General features: G+C 29.3%; 6 protein-coding genes across 6 annotated transcripts; 4 read left to right on the top strand and 2 right to left on the bottom strand.

The window, feature by feature from the left end:
* Positions 1-544: 544 nt before the first annotated feature.
* On the top strand, positions 545-3779 carry LOC128965530 (uncharacterized). Its single transcript, XM_054312237.1, has 3 exons — positions 545-1009; positions 2470-3444; positions 3496-3779. Exons 1-3 carry the CDS (start codon positions 865-867, stop codon positions 3777-3779), a joined length of 1404 nt encoding a protein of 467 aa, XP_054168212.1. The 5' UTR covers positions 545-864.
* Positions 3780-4444: 665 nt separating this feature from the next.
* On the top strand, positions 4445-7497 carry LOC128965529 (ankyrin repeat and IBR domain-containing protein 1-like). Its single transcript, XM_054312236.1, has one exon. It carries the CDS (start codon positions 4534-4536, stop codon positions 7495-7497), a length of 2964 nt encoding a protein of 987 aa, XP_054168211.1. The 5' UTR covers positions 4445-4533.
* A 575-nt stretch (positions 7498-8072) lies between these two features.
* On the bottom strand, positions 8073-10020 carry LOC128965367 (deoxynucleotidyltransferase terminal-interacting protein 1-like). The gene has a single exon (XM_054312045.1). The coding sequence runs from the start codon at positions 9759-9761 to the stop codon at positions 8244-8246; it is 1518 nt and encodes a 505-aa protein (XP_054168020.1). The 5' UTR covers positions 9762-10020; the 3' UTR covers positions 8073-8243.
* A 157-nt stretch (positions 10021-10177) lies between these two features.
* Positions 10178-14012, top strand: LOC128965606 (puromycin-sensitive aminopeptidase-like). The gene is given in 10 exon segments (XM_054312331.1): positions 10178-10306; positions 10659-10972; positions 11039-11806; positions 11868-12124; positions 12205-12360; positions 12438-12696; positions 12699-13213; positions 13283-13390; positions 13455-13607; positions 13687-14012. Coding segments are annotated over 9 exon segments (2616 nt in total). The 5' UTR covers positions 10178-10306; positions 10659-10755; the 3' UTR covers positions 13870-14012.
* Positions 14013-14695: 683 nt separating this feature from the next.
* On the bottom strand, positions 14696-15968 carry LOC128965574 (GTP-binding protein SAR1-like). Its single transcript, XM_054312283.1, has 5 exons — positions 15656-15968; positions 15467-15586; positions 15221-15390; positions 15028-15159; positions 14696-14958 (listed from the first exon to the last, which is right to left on the bottom strand). The coding sequence occupies exons 1-5, from the start codon at positions 15696-15698 to the stop codon at positions 14845-14847; spliced, it is 579 nt and encodes a 192-aa protein (XP_054168258.1). The 5' UTR covers positions 15699-15968; the 3' UTR covers positions 14696-14844.
* A 258-nt stretch (positions 15969-16226) lies between these two features.
* Positions 16227-16960, top strand: LOC128965575 (28S ribosomal protein S24, mitochondrial-like). Its single transcript, XM_054312284.1, has 2 exons — positions 16227-16329; positions 16392-16960. Exons 1-2 carry the CDS (start codon positions 16303-16305, stop codon positions 16878-16880), a joined length of 516 nt encoding a protein of 171 aa, XP_054168259.1. The 5' UTR covers positions 16227-16302; the 3' UTR covers positions 16881-16960.
* The last annotated feature ends 1255 nt before the right edge of the window (positions 16961-18215 follow it).

The following is an 18215-nucleotide window of genomic DNA, read 5'->3' as shown; positions in this document are numbered from 1 at the left end:
ATTAATTTATATATTAATATGATATTAATGTGTACTGTAATGGACTGACCCATACATTCATGTGCTTCTCATGTGACCCCAAGTGACCAATCAATACAAAACACCTTTACTTAACCTTCAGATTGCATAACATTATGTCATATAAATAGTGACACAATTTGGCGACAATTGGTGTTTAAAAACAAATGTATTGTTAAATGCAATTCAATGCTATTGTATGACAAATACCTAGTGATGTACCGATTGCAAAATGCGCAATTGCATTGCTCGGAAATTGCGTGAAATTGCCGCAATTGCAAAAAGCTCGATTGCGAAAATCGCAATTGTAAAATAGAACAATTTATAATTTTTAAAAAATTAACAAAATTTAAATGGCAAAGCAATATGAATAAAAACATAAATTAATTATATAAAATTTAATTATTTTATCATAAAATGTTGCCATCTAAAAACCATGTAAAAATAATAATAAATTAGTAAATTCTCTTAATCTATTGTAAACAAAATTTTTAACGTTTTCAAAGTTAATTTTTATACATTCCCTCATGCGCGCAATTTCAAGCAATTTCACGCAATTTTCCGCAATTGCGGCAATCGAAAATTGAATTGCGAAAAATTACCAACACTACAAATACCAGTTGTCTTACAAGTTATACCAATAAGTGTACGCTATTTGTGACGACAAGTCCAGTGAGTGTCTCATTGAGAGACAAGTTTGCCATTGGATTCATGTGTTAAAGCATTTGAACGCTATTTATATGTGAATTGAAAGTCACGTAACACTCAGTCAAACAACACATGCATTGCCTTCACATCACTTGATTTAACAATACTTTGAATAGCAATCACTATATAATAATAGTCATGACTTTGACCGATAGACAACTGTCCCTAACTTATCAAATACTGCTTGTTTTGGCCGCAATTGACTGCATTTATGGCGAGAGTGATGACCTCTTAACCGGCAACTCCTCTCTGGTCACTGCAATCCCTGACCGACAAAATGACCGTAAGTCTCAACTTTTGTACTCATTTTTAGCGCTTTTTTCACTGATATTTCATATCAATAATTGTTTTACTATTTTTTGATAATAAATGATTTTTAATATATATTTTTAATGTATTAATAATCTTATCGTTAAGTGTGTGAACAATAAAGTCAACAATTTTTTTTAATAATTATCTTTTAACACACTTTTCATATTTAGTCCATTCATTACATTTTATATGAAAAATTTTTAGTTAAATTATTTGAAAATAGACAAAAATGTATTTATTTTTTAATTATAACATTTTGCAAATATTGCAAATAATTAAAAAAAATTGTAAATTAAACGACATTTAGTTTATAACGAAAAATATGAGTAACTGTAATAATTTGATGTGAAATTATAAACTATTATTTGATATATTTATTAAAAATCTTTCCGGTTTTTAATAGATTTTATTGTTTGTAAATTATAAGTTATTTAAATAATATTTTTTATAACATATTTTAATATTAAATATAATACATATAATGATAGATATAGAGTACTAATATTATAATAATGTTACTTAAAGTATATATTGATAGTTTTATTTTATTAAATTTAACATATTTTTTTAATTGATTGAACATTTATTAAATACATTTTTAAATTAATAGTTTTAACCAAAATTATTAAACATTTGCTTAGTTTTAAATGCAAAGCAATTAATTATTATTATTAATTATGCTATTAATTAAATGACATTTTTTTACATTTAATGCTATCTCATACTAACTAAGATTTGTGCAAATATGCCAATAAATAATTAAAAATTATTATAAAAACAGTTGAGAATGCTATAGAGCATTGCCACAACAAACTTTGAAAAATGTATATTGTATTGTTATGTCTGAACAGTATCTCATTCACTCACCCACTCACTCACTCGTTTTCAATCCATTCATTAACACTCATATATACAGTAATTACTTTTCTATTTACATGCATTAACTGTGCTATTGATTCACCCATTTATAGTTAAATATAGAGATTATAAGACATGACATTACTTTTTCAGACAATCTTATTCTACATTTTTAATCTCTAAATGAATAAAAAGTCAAAATTTAAAAATTATTAAAAATTGAAATCTGATGAACAAAACAGAGAAATTGTTTTCCGTAACATACAGTACTCACAAAGTTTATTGATATAAATCAATGATTGAATTATAGTTTCAATGATTGATAAGTATATGTATTGGTATAAGTATAGGTATAATGTATTAATATAAATGTAGATTTTAAAAATGTTTTAAAACAATTGATTGCAAACATATAATACAGTATTGTACGATATTACAAATAATTATATACTTTAACATATTAATACTTTTTTAGATAAAAAATAATTTACATTATTTGGAAATAAATGATAATTATTAAAATATGAATCTATAGTTATTTTATTGTATTTAATATAATAATTGTATTATTAGGTGAAGATATAATAGTATTGAGTTCATGGAATTTATTAAAATACTGGACAACCCATTCATCGCTTCATTTATCACAAACTATCGATGATTTGTATTCAAATAAATCAAATGATAAGAAGATCACTGCAATAGACTTTTATGTAAACGAAAAGATCTGCCAAAATGTGATGATTTGGTCCGACCTAACGGCTCGGTCTATATTTAGTTCAACTTTTACTATATCTGACCAATATTTAAATATAACACAAACTAAACAATTATTATCAATGAATTTTGGATCTCATTTAAGACTAGCCATTGATTCGTTAAATCAAAACATTTACTTAGCTTTATATGACTTTTCAAGAATTGATATCTTTAATATCAACACAAAAGTGACCACAAATTTGTTGAGTAATATATCACATCCCGTGGACATTGCGGTCGATAGTAAAAGACAAATATTATTTTGGGTCGAGAATTGGACCTGTATTTGTCAGACATCATTAACTCTTATAAAAATTATAAAATTTTGTTCATTGAATGCCCGGACCATTGCGTTGGATCCAATTGAGAGCCAACTTTATTGGTCAGATCTGAACGGAAATATATTTAGAAGAAATTATTTTGAGAAAACAACACAATTAGTAATCTCCACGAAGAAAATGCAACAAAATTTTGCTTTAGATGTCACCAATAATGCTATTTATTTGAGCGATAGCTACAAATTGATGTCAATCCAGAGATCAACACTAAACACCAAAGTTGTTATCATTGAAAGTCAACCAATTCTTGACTTTAAAGCTATTGAAACCCATTATCTTTGCAGACGAGACAAAACACAGCCATTAGACAGAACTCGTAATAATAGTGTCTTTATTAACGAAACCATTTCTAATGTGATATTTATGAATCAAAGCCTTATTGATAGAGAGAAATCATATAATAATAATAATAAAACATTTTTAGTGAGCACTACTTTTTATATAATAATTAGTATTATAATATTTTTTTTAATTATATTATTAATTGTGGTTTCGTATAAAGTGTTTCAACGTTTGTTTGATAAAAAACCAATTAAAAGAAATAAAGTAAAAACAATTAGTCGTTTGTTTAGAAATCAATATAAGAGACGTCTTCTTAATGAAGACAGTCTATCCAAAAGTGTTTATATTGAAGACTTGGGATCCTTTGGAAACAATGGATATTTGGATTCAAAACAGTTTTGTATGAGTTGTCCGATCAGACAGACGTGCAATTCATGTCAAGACAGAGACGAGTGTTTAGAAAAAGGCATTTGTATGAAGACTTATAAATTGTTATCCGATTAATATTTTCTACACTTTATTGATATTGATTTTAGTTTTTTTTATTAAGTATTATACAGTATTTTCTATTTAATAGATGTTAAATTAAATTAAATTTTTAAAATATATTAAAATTAAGTATTATTTATAATATTTACTAGTCATAAATAATAATATTATTATAATGCTATATAATTATTAATAATGCTCAAATAAACTAATTTTTATTAATTTATATACAGTTTATATACTGTAATACAACTATTTTTGTTAAATATAAGTAGAATAAATTTAATTTTAATTATCTATAAATAAAAATATTTTAGTAATAAATTAATTTGAATAAATCAATTGTTTAATGAAAATAAATTAAATTTATGAAATATTTTAAGATATAACAAAATTATATGTAAAATACAGTATACAGTACTAATCGTATTGTTTATACAATAATATTGTGTATTATTGGTAATAACAAGAATATTCACTAATACAGTATACGTTATAATGTACTATATATTCAAGAATTACGTTAAAATATTTACATATATTATTCTTTAAGATACTGTATATACAGTACTATAATACTACTGTACAGTATATACAGGTATTATTCTGTATACATATATTATATTCTGTATTATATGAATGGATTGATTGATATTGAGGAACATGTCTTCAATTCTTGAACTCCATTATTGTTTTGATTGAATTGTCAGACGCATCGCATCACTTGAATATCAATTTGAATTGAGATTTATAATGAATTTTGTGAACAATGGGTGGAAATAACAGTAAATTTCGTAAATATGTTGAAAACGGAGACGAAGTGTCATCTCTTAAATTAATTGAAGAACATTCAGAACTGTTGACACATTTTAATCCAAATGAAAACATTAATGAATCAAATGAATCGTCGCTTCTATTATGTTGCAAGTGGTCGATGACATCAATTGTTAAAACACTTCTCTATGAATGTAATGGAAACCCCAATCAAAGGAATGTCTTCAATCAGACAGCTCTTCATCTCATTTGCCAAATCCCTGTCCGCTTTGATGAAGAGTCGATTGAGTCAATAGACAGTATAAGACTTAAATCTACTGAAGAAGAAAATGAAAAGAGAGCTAATTGTTTGAAAGTACTTCTCGATTGGAATCAATTCCATGAATCAGACAAATGTATGAAAAATATTGAAGTTATTGATATAAATGCTTTGGACAGAAATGGAAACACAGCTCTTCATTTGGCTGTTTCTAATGGACTCTTTGAATGCATTAAGATTTTGTGTGAAAATGATTGTAATTTATTTATTGAGAACCAATTAGGAGATACAGTGTGTGATGTGGCCATCAAACACAACTGTTTGGATATTTTAAAGTATTTAGAGTTTAAAATTGTTTTCAGCAGTCAATCAAATGTTAATTTAAATAATAATTATTCCGTTTATAATTTAAAAGAAGACTATTCTCAGCTAATGTTCGATGATTTAGAAAAAATGAAAAATGAATTAATTGTCGAGACATCCAATCTTTTAAATATAAGTCTTTCATCCGCCGAAGTAATTCTCAGATCATACGATTGGTCACAAGAATCGTTGATCGATAATTGGTTTAATGATACCGAAAAATCTATAAAACATAAACATTTGAATACTATTTACGATAACGACATTCTCAAGACTGAAGACATAGAATCCGTTGAACAAAAACTATGTGATATTTGTTCGCAAGAGTTAGTGTCCAATGGAGTGGTTGGTGCCAAATGTGGTCATCAATTTTGTACAAATTGTTGGCAAACCTATATAGAGCTCAAAATAGATAGTGGAGACACATCTTGTATGTCGTGTCCAGCATTTAATTGTTGCCATTTGATCACAATTAAGATCATTGAAAAAGTTGTTTCTCCAGAATATTTTCAACGTTTCCTACAAAAAGATATCGAAGTATTTATTGAAAACAATCAAAGCATCCAATGGTGTCCATATCCCGTTTGTAATAAAGCAGTTTATTTACCCGAATCCAAGACCAAAGTCAATAGCGAACATTCGTATATATTGGCGAATATGCCACCACTTCTTCCAGTTAGTCACTCAGTTGAGTGCGGATCAGGTCATAACTTTTGCTGGGAATGTCGTAAAGAGCCTCATAGTCCATGTGATTGTAAACTATGGGAAGATTGGATGACAAAAATTGGTGATATAAAAGCTGAAGAACTTAAACAAAAGTATTCGCGAACAGAGGACGCGGCCAATAGTCTATGGTTAGTACGAAACGCCAAACAATGTCCGCGATGTAAGGCTCACATCCAGAAGAGTGATGGCTGTAATCATTTGCGTTGTTATAAATGTAAATATGATTTCTGTTGGATATGTTTGGAGACCTGGAAGAAGCACAACTCAGGCACCGGTGGCTACTTTAGATGCAATCGTTCAGAAGCCGCACAAAGAGCTGAACAAAATCTTTGTCTTTTGAAACGAGTAGCCGAAGCACACAATTGCGAAATGAAAGAACTCAAGAAATTTGTCTTTTATTACACTAAATATAAGTTTAATCTAATGACAAACGAAAGCCAAATATCACTCATTGAAAGATCAAAATCTAAACAAAAAGAACTTTTTAAGTATTCTTTAGAATTAACAGAAATCAACTCCTCTTCAGAAACTAAAATGGTTTCAGAAGACGATGACTTTCTTTATAAGTGTTCACTTGAATTGATCCGATCGCGTAATGTGTTGTGTGGTTCAGCTGTTTATGGCTATTATCTCGAAGATCACGGCTATAATAAGGCTATATTTGAATACATGGAAAATAATCTTAATTTTGTATCAAATCGATTATCCGAAACAATTAGTGGAAACTTTGAATATTTACGAAACTCTAAAAGTTTTATAATTGATTTGACAGATAAAATGAAGATTAAAAGATTAGAGTTATTATCAGCAGTTTGTAATGGACTCATTCCTCCTGAGACCCCTTCAGGGTTTAATAAACACCAGAGAAGACATTGTTTGCCGGGAGTGTTGGCATTGGATTCAATGGAGAATCTCAACAATCCATGTGATGAAAACGATATTAGTCTTATAAATCAAGCGATTATATCATCATTAAGTGATTTAAATGACAAGAATTCTTGGATTCAGGACAAACACGGAAGACATAACAATTTATTTGTTTTATACGACTGGCCCGATGACTGTCACGTCGATTATAGTCATCTAAGTACTTGTGGTGACAAAAGTGATAATTTTTTCACACAGAATAACACAGAATCAGACATTTGTTGCAATTCTTATTGTTGGAAACCAAAAATTTTAAATCCAAGAACCGGTCAAAAGCATGATTTTTGTTCACTTAAATGTAAATATTTGACGCAAGAAATGGATAATAATTACTTGAGTATTGATATGAACTATAAATACGACAATTCTATGGATTTGCTGATTGCTATTGAAATGTCAAAGATTTCATATGAAGAGGAAAGACAAAGACATGAGTTCAACGATTTGTCGACTGAAGAACAGACAGATAATAGTGACACTAAAAGTGACACAAATAATAGCAATCCGTTTGAAATGTTTGTCGAAGATATTAAAGCCAATCCCGATGTCAGCCAACAATCATCGACAAAGACAGCAATCAAGTTCTTTCTCAAGAGTTCTTTCAATGATATGATTGACGATAAAAATATCAATCTATCATCAAATGATTTTAAAACCAATAAACAGTTGTTTTCTAACCATTAAGTTATTGATATAAAATATTTATTTCATCCATTTTTATCCATTAATGTTATAAATTTTACTATTAATGACAATTTTCTGGAATTTTTATACCAATTGTTATTTGTTAAAATTATTTAAATAAAATTGTTTTTATAAATTAAATAATATATTGTGTTCAAATTGATTTAACTATTTTTCATGTAATAATATTATTCTTCTAATTATATTTAATATTAATAATATAAGTAAAATATAATTTTATACTTATATTTTCATTAGTTTTTCAGTAAAATATAACAATTAGCTTATTATTAAATTTAGTAATTATTAAGTATAAACATTTTGATAAAATAATTTATAAATCATATACTAAATCATTTTAAAGTATTATTTGAATATTTTATTTTATTAAATTGTTATTACTATTACATTTAGAATTATATAAAAATAGACTTTATAATTAATTTTAAATTAAAATAAACTTTTTTATAAACAAATTAAACTAATTATATAAGAGATAAAATTAGGGTAATATTACATTAATAAAATATGATTTAATTTCATAAAATATAAGAATATTCATAATTTATATGATAGTTATTATATACAATTTGATGTCATTTATACATTAAATACAAGAAAGTGGCGAAAACGGGAATTATGAGGAATAATGATTGAATACCTGAGAACTGGTAACTAATAATTGGTATCATTTTTTCCTTGTTATTACAATTTTTAATTTATAACAATATAATGTAACGCTTACTTTAAATATCAATCATATTATTAGTGCTTATAACTGAAGGAATGGGAGATATTTGGTTATCATTACCGGTAGGACTGACATCACTTTCAAAACAAGAGGCTCCAATACTAAACGGTGATGGATCAGCTGACGGCAATTCCAGGTCATCAGCCGGTGATACAACACTTTCTGGACGACTCGGCTCTAATGATGTCTCTCTTGATACTCTCGACGTGTCATTGGATTGATTAGTGTTTGAATTATCTGTTAATAATTGATAAGACAATGGATTGGATGCCAGCGCTCGTGATTTGCTTTCAATCTTTTTGCGCGACATATCACTGTTACGCATGCTATCCATTACGGCCTGCATTTTGGTAATCATACTCTGAGGTACAGTAAATCCATATCCCATGTCATTTGCATTAACTCCCGGTGCGCCATTATATTCATCCGATTCTATTAAATCTAATATATCTTCTTTAATTAGTAGATAAGCTCTACCACCTGCTGGTGGCATCAAATGATTGTCGTGAAGCCATTGTTTATCTTCTTGATCTCCTATATATCTAAAGAGATCCGCATGTTTTGTATATAATCGACCTCTTGTTGATCCAAAGCCCAATGCTTTATTGGCTTTGGATCCCAAAACAAACAATGTTTCGGTGGACAGTCGGTTTGGATCCCATTTCTTTGAGTCTCTTACGACTCTTTTAGCAGAGTCTGAATTAACAGTTTTGCTATGAGGTCTGCCAACTGTAGGAGTAGAACGACCCGAATGTCCGCTTGAATTATGATGGTATGAGTGCTTCGCGTGTTTGCCTTTTCTCGAAGCTATCGGTTTTAGTGTATGAAGAGAACCAACTTCTGAATCGCTGTCTGAATCTCTGACTCTCTTTGGTCGACCAACTGGTCGAGGCTTTGGTTCCACTTCTGTGGGATTATTATTTTCATTATCAGACGTATTGTCACCATTGCTTGAAACGCCATTCATAGCTGGGCTGTTAGATCGTGTAAAACTGGACGCAAAATACATTTTTTTCGATTCTTCCAATATTTGTTGGCAAACGGCTTGAATATGCTGTTCGGACACCGAATTGGGGCCATTATTATTGCGAATATTATCAATAGCCGGTCGAAAAAATCGGTCCAAATATTTTTGAATCACTTCATTGATTTCTTTATTAATTGATTGTTGAAGTGCTTGTCTTAATATATTCAACGATTTATGAGTACTCGACGTTCCGCCCATTCTTTGCCTGTGAAGAGATATGGCATGCGATCGATAAGTGGACCGATTGGACAATAAATTGGTGCCGAAATTCATTAGATTTATGTTTCGCATATGAAATGTATTTTCCCAAGAAATTAGATCCGATTTCACCTCATTCTTGTCCAATCCATTCAAGCTTTTATTGGCATCACTGGTGTCACCAACTTTTGCATTGTAATCGCCAACACTTCTCTTCATTTTATTATTAATTTCTTGTGTCGTTTCCGACGGCGAATAGACTCGAATCTCAGGAATCACTGAAGACATTGACTTAATGTTAACTTCTGGAGAGACAATCAGTTTAACAGTATATTCAATAATAGCATCTGTGGTTCATTTCATTGATATCTCATCCAAATGACTATTTCGTGTCATTGTTTGCCTCAAGACATATGTTTTACAATGTTATGAATCAAGTCTTACATTGCAATCACTGAATGACAACAAATGGTCAGCAATTGTCAGTCAAACTCAATCACTAAATGACACAACAGTTACGTCTAAACAATACTAAACATTCAGTGATAAACATATGAGTTGTGGGCTTAAAGTCTTACCAATTGAACACATAATTGATGAACGATTGGTGTCCTTGACTTACATTCAAATACTTATTGTTTTTGAGTCTAAAGTATTATAAATTAATGTAATATTAAACCCAAATGTCATTCAATGAAACACTTGTTGTGACGACAGAGCCATCTGTACTGTCATTGCTTTAAATTCACGCTTTTGTCAACTCATTGATTGATTGATTGATTGTTTGCATTAATTTGGTGTTAATTGTGATCATAATTAGCACTATATTAGAGGTGAGTTAGTGTTGAGTGATGTCATTGAATGTATAGATAGTTAGTGTAATAAATGTCAGTAAATGTTTAGATGATTAATAGGTCTAACAATTAAATTGTTAATAATATTTAACTAATGACTAGACTTTGAGTCCATTATTATTATTACATACTATTAGGACATTCAAAGACATTCAAAGACATGACAATCATATGTAACCATTGATGTCATCCATCATTAAAGACAATCTAAACATCTTTAGCGATGGATTATACCAATTGATCAATCAATCAATTAAATCATTGATTGATTATTGAGTATTAAATCATTGATTAAAATGAAGCAAATCTTATGGATCTATCGCTCCTTTAGACATACGAATCATCACTTGAATCGGTTCCAGTTTATCGGCTATCGTTGCTTATTGTCATCTAAAAGATTGATTATAATATCTATTAAATCATTAACAATGAGAGGCGGATTCAAGACATCTGAATTTAAACGCTTGCCATCGACTGTCACTCCAATCAATTATGACATCACTCTTAAGCCTAATCTCAAGAGTTTAACATTTACTGGAAGTGAAAGCATTAAAGTCAAAGTGAATGAAGAAACAAAACAAATAATATTAAACGCAAATGAATTGAATATTAGTTCCGCTTCTTTTACTACTGAAAGTGGCAAAAGTAGGCATAACTAAAGATTATGACAATTATCTGATTATTAATTGATTTAAATGTTTGTTTTCTTAGCACTCAATTCTGAGAAGATTGAAYTGTTGGCTGACACAGAAACGGTTTATTTGAATTTCAGTGACTCTTTGACACCTGGAAGTGGACTCTTGACAATTGTCTTTAACGGAACACTTAATGATAAACTGAAAGGCTTTTACAGAAGCAAATACACGACTCCTGAAGGGGAGGAAAGGTATGCGGCGACCACACAGTTTGAAGCAACTGACGCCCGCCGAGCATTTCCTTGTTGGGATGAACCGGCTATTAAAGCCACGTTTGACATTACTCTTGAAGTGCCTAAGAATCGAGTGGCCCTTTCAAACATGAATGTCATATCTGAAAACGATTCTAAAGATGACGAAAGTCTTAAAGTGGTTAAATTTGCCACTTCTCCCATTATGTCTACATATTTAGTAGCATTTATTGTTGGTGAATATGAATACATTGAAGACAAATCTGCTGATGGCGTATTAGTTCGAGTCTATACACCAATTGGAAAGAAGGATCAGGGAGTGTTTGCTCTGGAAGTGGCCACTAAAACACTTCCATTTTATAAAGAATATTTCAATATTGCTTATCCATTGCCTAAAATGGATTTAATAGCGATTGCTGACTTTGCGTCGGGTGCTATGGAAAATTGGGGTTTAGTCACTTACAGAGAGACTTGTCTCTTAGTTGATCCACAAAACACTTCTTTAAACAGAAAACAATGGATTGCATTAGTTGTGGCACATGAGTTAGCACATCAATGGTTTGGCAACTTAGTCACTATGGAGTGGTGGACACGTAATATCATTTAAATAAATTATTATTAAATATGATATTAAAATTAGTATTTAAACAATAGATCTTTGGCTTAATGAAGGATTTGCATCTTTTATGGAGAACTTATGTGTCGATCATTTGTTTAGCGAATATCACATATGGACTCAATTTGTTTCCGACACATACACACCAGCACTTGAATTGGATGCACTCCACAACTCGCATGCAATTGAAGTACCAGTTGGTCATCCATCAGAAATTGACGAAATTTTTGACGATATCTCTTATAATAAGGGAGCGACTGTTATTCGTATGCTTCATAGGTTTATTGGTGATGAGGTAATAATATACACTATTATATACCGGTAATAACTATTTTATAAGATATAATTACCGGTATTTGAATTTTCATAAATAAGATGTTTCGCAAAGGAATGAATATTTATTTGGATCGACATAAGTATAAAAACACTTTAACTGAAGATTTGTGGACAGCATTACAAGAGGCCAGTAATAAACCAATCAGAGATGTGATGAGCACTTGGACTAAACAGAAAGGATATCCAGTCATAACAGTGTGTTTGCAATTATTTTATTATTACCGGTAAATATTATATTCAGTAATACTATATATTATTTAATCAATTAATAGGTCACTTCAAGACGTGATGGAAATTCACTAATTTTAAATTTAACTCAAGAAAAGTATTGTGCGGATGGAAAATTGTCACCATCTGAATCATCTGCATTGTGGATGATTCCTATATCAATAATAAAGGGTTCCGATCCTAACAAAGTAGCCGTTGAGACACTTATGGACAGCAAAACACTTGAAATCGAAATACCAAACGTAGCCAACAATGAATGGATTAAATTGAATCCGGGATGTGTTGGTGTATATCGAGTCAACTATTCACCAGAGCTGTTGAATTGCTTTTGCCATCAGTTACCGATAAGACTTTGCCGCCATTGGATCGATTGGGTCTTCAAAATGACTTATTTGCTTTGGTTCAGTCAGGACAGGCGTCAACTGTAGATGTCTTGAAATTAATGGATGCATTTGCTAATGAAGATGATTATACTGTTTGGAACTCAATTAATGGATGTCTTGGAAAACTAAATCTACTGTTGGCTCAAACAGACTCAATGACACAATTTCATGAGTTCGGTCGTCAATTAATATCAAAAATATTTTCGCGTCTCGGATGGGAACCAATTAAAGACGAAACTCATTTGAATACTTTGCTTAGAAGTTTACTAATTAACCGATTGGCAACATTTGARTGTCCGGATGTAATATCACAGTCTAAGAAACTATTTGATTCTCATTGCAACGGAACCTATGTTATTGCTCCAGACATCAGAGCTGCAGTTTATCGGGCCGTTGCTATTGATTGCGACGACAAAACTTTTGAAGCATTGTTTAAAGTAATGAATACCAACAAAAAAAAAACATGAAATACGCGACAGATATCTTAATTTTCAATTATTTATTAGCTCTATCGGGACACCGATTTACACGAAGAAAAAGATCGCGTGTCGAGAGCATTGGGATGTGTTAAGGATGCCAATCGTATCGCTAAAGTACTCGATTTTGCGCTATCGGTAATAATATACTTTACATTACTTATCAGTTATTTATTACTTAAAAAAATGTTTGTTTATATAGACTGAAGTGAGGTCTCAAAATTCGGCGTTTGTCATCATATCGGTGGCGATGACCAAAAATGGTCGCGACATTGCGTGGGAGTTCTTCAAACAGCACAAGGATGAGATCAAAAGCCGATATGACGGCGGCTATATTGTTAGTCGTCTCGTTAAGGTAAGCACATACATGTCAATCATACATACAAACTACGAATATTACCTGTATTTATAAGACATGACTTATGAATTGACAGTATTTGTCGGAGAACTTCACAACAGAAGAGCGTCTCCAAGAAGTGGAAGCATTCTTTAATCAAAACCAATTTCCTGGGACTGAACGTACAGTTCAACAGTCATTAGAGACAATACGTTTGAACATTGATTGGTTGGCTCGCGATCTCTCGCATATTCAAGAGTTTTTGGCCAATAGATCCTAAATATGACTTCGAGTTATAAATTTAAATGTTATTCTAATCAAACTTTATATCAATTAATAAACGGATAATTTTTACAAATATTTTGATACCAAATGTTATCAATTTTTTAAATCTGAATAATGCTTTACAGACAAATATTACATGAAATCAATTTTTATAGTGTCGTAAAATAGATATACATTTGTAGAATAATTTAATTAATTTTCAATACAATATCTAATTATTTATTTTAATAAATATAAAAACATTCCGTATAATCATGTGTTTTATGTAAATTCTATTCAATCATATGATGTGTTGAATTTATGTCATATTATTCAATGTTTGATAAATAACTTAATGTTTGTTTGTAATTATCACACATAAGCTTAAAAGATAATTACCGTACTATCAAACATTGAGTACAAAAATTTGTATTTAAAATATAAGAAAAATGACATTCATTTAAAAATGAGTTGTTATTTGTAGTTATTTTAGATATTTTAGTTGATATTATAATTAATATTAAATTAATTTATTCCTAAATTATGCTATAATATGTGGAACTTTATGTCAATTCATTATTAAAATTTATTTTAATATAATCTTTGGAAAAAAATGTTTAAAATCTTTGATTAGATTTTTTTCAACACTTACAATACCTACCATTTTATTATAATAATTATTTTAAGGCCACAAAAAATCAATCATTTAATTTAAGAGCAAAAAAATAAACAAATCAATTAATTAAAATACTAAATTATTTACTACTAAAAACATGCTCTCATTGTGTGTTTTGTGTATAATTATAATTAATTTTAATAAACAATCAGTAATTGAAAATTAACTAAAAAATTGTATTAATAGTCGAGTCTTTTTTCATCAACCAATCAATCGATTGAAACAATAAATTAAATACTTATACATTAAATTCAAATATATATATATATTTATAAAAAAGTTTTAATTAAATGATTTCAATTTGCATTAAAATAATCAGATATACTGCGCCAGCCATCGAAATCCCTCTCCATATCCCTGTCTCTTAAGCACTGAACACATATATAGCTCTAATGGACGACCGGGTAGTTCAGATCGGGCTACTTTTACCTAACGGTTCATTATGTCATCAATCATTACATTTCGTCACATCATATTAAACATTAAAAACAAACATACCTTTCCTGTTGTCTGACCGTGTAATCCGAAATATGAACGAATTTCATCTTCACCGGCGGCTCCCGGTCTGTCTATTTTGTTGCCTAATATAAGAACGGGACAGTTGGCCAACTGTTCATCAGTTAATAGACTCTATATTTGATAAATATTTCAATTATTCTTTATATTTATAACGAGTAGTGACAAAACATACATCTAACTCGACTTTAGACTCGGGAAACCTCTCGCGATCGCACGCGTCGATCAAAAACACTATAGCGTCCACTGCGGGAAAATAATCTTTCCAAACACGTCGGGCCTGACTGTGTCCGCCCAAATCAAATGTTGTAAACTTTATGTTACCGATTGATAACTCTTCCGATGCTATTATAACAAACAATATATCGATTAGTCATTCAATTGAGCCAAATGTGGTCATCCAAGTGATGACACGACATACTTGGGTGAAGAGTAGGCACGTGTTGAGCCATACGATCATCTTTAAGCATATGAAGAAGTGTTGTTTTGCCCGCATTATCCAAACCCAAGAATAACAACTTTCCGCTCTTCTTCCATAAACCTGTTCATCAAAAATGACAATACATTTCAATAAAATTTGTTAATCAATGTATTGCTGACTCATTCAGACCAAGAAATCCTAAGACACCGGAGAAAAAGTCCCAAATAAACATGTCTTCAGTCGTTGGATGTGTTTAGTTGTCGTCAAATGTGTGCAATCAGTTGATTAAGCCGTTAGTTATGATCACCACTGGAATCGATATAAGAAGTAGTGTTTGAACTCAAATGCACTGACAGTTAGTTTGCCTTCAAATGTGTCGTCAGTTTGTGTGTCTCTCTCTCTCTCTCTCTCTCTCTCTCTTTCAGTTCAATTCAATCCATTCAATGTCTATGTGTTTGTGTCACTCAATAACTGCCAAAATGGAAGAAATTACGTCAGAATCACATGTTTTCCAATACTATTACACGTCAGTCAATGACAGAGACATTCATATTAATAGTCAATAGAAAACAATTATAATTGAAATGTACTTTCAATTCAAAACACACACCAAATGTCAACCAAATGTATTGATCGGTCGGCAAAACATCGGTTACAACAGTCGTAAACATTTTGATGACCACTTTATCGCCGATTAATGTTGACATCAATCACTGGTCAACCTATTAGTTGTTAACTTTTTTCTTCTACAAAACAAAACGTTATTTATTTATAAATTTATTTTTTTTGCAAATATTGTTTACAATTATTGTTTTGAATGAATCACTGATTGTCTCATGAATTCAGTTGTCGGCCAACGAGTGGTCAGTAATTACGGATTACCGGCCGATATTGACTTCACTAACCGTTTTAACTAATTGTTTAGCTCTTTACGGACATCCGTACACTTGTCCATCAATGGCAACGATGTATACACACGAGTCACGTGCACTGCAAACAAGTGGCCGCGCGTTACACGAGATCCAAGACTCGGAATAAGACGTTTCCGATGACCTACGAGATGGTAAATCCTCCGCATTATATAGCGGTGAGGAAAGGCTGGAATTCGTGGAACACTTCGAGTCTGGTCGGCATCGGTAGGACTAACACAAGTCAAACGACTGTCGAAGATCTGTTTATACGGAAATTCATTTTCGGGACATTTCATCGACTATTTCTTTCAGAGATTATTATCAAAAGGCGGGCAAACATTATAATAGTTTCGGGTATTGTTCACCAATCCGTTGTCCAAACAAAGATGTATTTTCTTATCGGTTATTCCGAACAAATCCTTTCATATCAACTCAAATGTATCGTCAAAATGGATATTCAGATCACACACGACTCCAAAGCACTTGTTGTCAAATATATCTAAAATTATTACACAATTATTATATCATTCAATATTTTAGTTATTAGTTATAATTGAAATTAATTTATTAGATATATTTAAATATTATGTATAGAATTTCATAAATAAAAAATAATAATTTTAATTGTTTTATAATTTATTACAATTACGGTAAGATTTTTTTAAATGGTCTGAAATTATAGAAAATAAATCAATTAATAATTATTAAAAATATATAAAAAGAGTTAATAGTTAAAAGGATTAATAATTAGTTAATAGTAAATACGTTATTACAGTAATTTATATTTATGAGTAAAATAACAGTAATAAAAATTTAATTTATTTAATAATATTATTTTAGTACCATGATAATAAATAACTTAATTAATAGAAAATTTATATAACATTAAAATATAAGTGAAAATAATTTCAAATTATGATTTTTAATTAAAATGATTAAAATATTTATATAATTATATGATTTATTAAACCTTATTATAATTTACAAAATTTAAAATAGAATTTTTTTATTTATTAATAAAATATGATTATTATAATAATTAAAAATTTGATGTTATATACAGTATATATAAACTAATGCATATTTTATAAAAAATATATAATTATTTAAACCTCAATATTCTACATTGGTATTATTTTAATAAATTTTTATTTATTTAAATAACTTAAAGATTACATACATAAATTTTGTAGATATATTGTGTAATAAGATTTAATATTTTATTACAAACTTTTTTACCGTATAATATGTCTGTTTTGTGTACTATCATAATATATTTACTCTTAAAGTTAGATAAATTAAAATTTTCAATCAATTTTCTTAAGAAAATTACTCAAAAATATTTTTTTAATAAAAAATATCATAGTATGGAAACTTCATATACTGTATTAATATAGCAATTGTAATAAAGTTATATTATTAATACTATATTATGCAAAAAAATATCTCTATATAAAATAAATATAAATTTTAGTTTTTGTAAAATTTTATTCATAATTTAATTAATTTATGAGATGACCAAAATATTGCAAACAATTGACAAAAAACAAAAATATTCAAATATTTAATAAAATGTAATAAAATTGTTAACTTTAAATTAATTAAATAGTAATTATTATTAATTAAACTGTATTACTAGATATGGAGAAAAGTAATTAACATTTTTAAATAGATTTTTTTGGTCAAACTATTTACACACTCATGTAATATATTTTTTTTATATATATTTTATTCAAAGTGTAATCAATAATAAATTATATTGCATTATATTATTAAAACTTCATAGTTTCTAAAATGTGATTTAATTTACATTTTTGAGATCAATCCGATTGAAATAT

Source organism: Oppia nitens, unplaced genomic scaffold, assembly GCF_028296485.1.
Source record: "Oppia nitens isolate AA-2021 unplaced genomic scaffold, nextdenovo-longstitch-racon4-pilon3 scaffold17_pilon_pilon_pilon, whole genome shotgun sequence".
Lineage (NCBI taxonomy): Eukaryota > Metazoa > Arthropoda > Arachnida > Sarcoptiformes > Oppiidae > Oppia > Oppia nitens.
This window is presented reverse-complemented; position numbering and strand designations above follow the sequence as displayed.

Bases quoted from the DNA above. Each gene is read 5' to 3' on its own strand.
- LOC128965574 (XM_054312283.1), bottom strand. From the start codon at position 15,698: ATGTTTATTTGGGACTTTTTCTCCGGTGTCTTAGGATTTCTTG. The intron at 15,391-15,466 runs GTATGTCGTGTC...TTGTTATAATAG, and splicing joins CGTGCCTACTCTTCACCCAA to CATCGGAAGAGTTATCAATC. The intron at 14,959-15,027 runs GTATGTTTGTTT...ATGAACCGTTAG, and splicing joins ACGGTCAGACAACAGGAAAG to GTAAAAGTAGCCCGATCTGA.
- LOC128965530 (XM_054312237.1), top strand. From the start codon at position 865: ATGACTTTGACCGATAGACAACTGTCCCTAACTTATCAAATACTGCTT. The intron at 1,010-2,469 runs GTAAGTCTCAAC...TTGTATTATTAG, and splicing joins CCCTGACCGACAAAATGACC to GTGAAGATATAATAGTATTG. The intron at 3,445-3,495 runs GTATTATAATAT...TTTCGTATAAAG, and splicing joins TACTTTTTATATAATAATTA to TGTTTCAACGTTTGTTTGAT.
- LOC128965367 (XM_054312045.1), bottom strand. From the start codon at position 9,761: ATGTCTTCAGTGATTCCTGAGATTCGAGTCTATTCGCCGTCGGAAACG.
- LOC128965529 (XM_054312236.1), top strand. From the start codon at position 4,534: ATGGGTGGAAATAACAGTAAATTTCGTAAATATGTTGAAAACGGAGAC.
- LOC128965575 (XM_054312284.1), top strand. From the start codon at position 16,303: ATGAATTCAGTTGTCGGCCAACGAGTG. The intron at 16,330-16,391 runs GTCAGTAATTAC...CTAATTGTTTAG, and splicing joins CAGTTGTCGGCCAACGAGTG to CTCTTTACGGACATCCGTAC.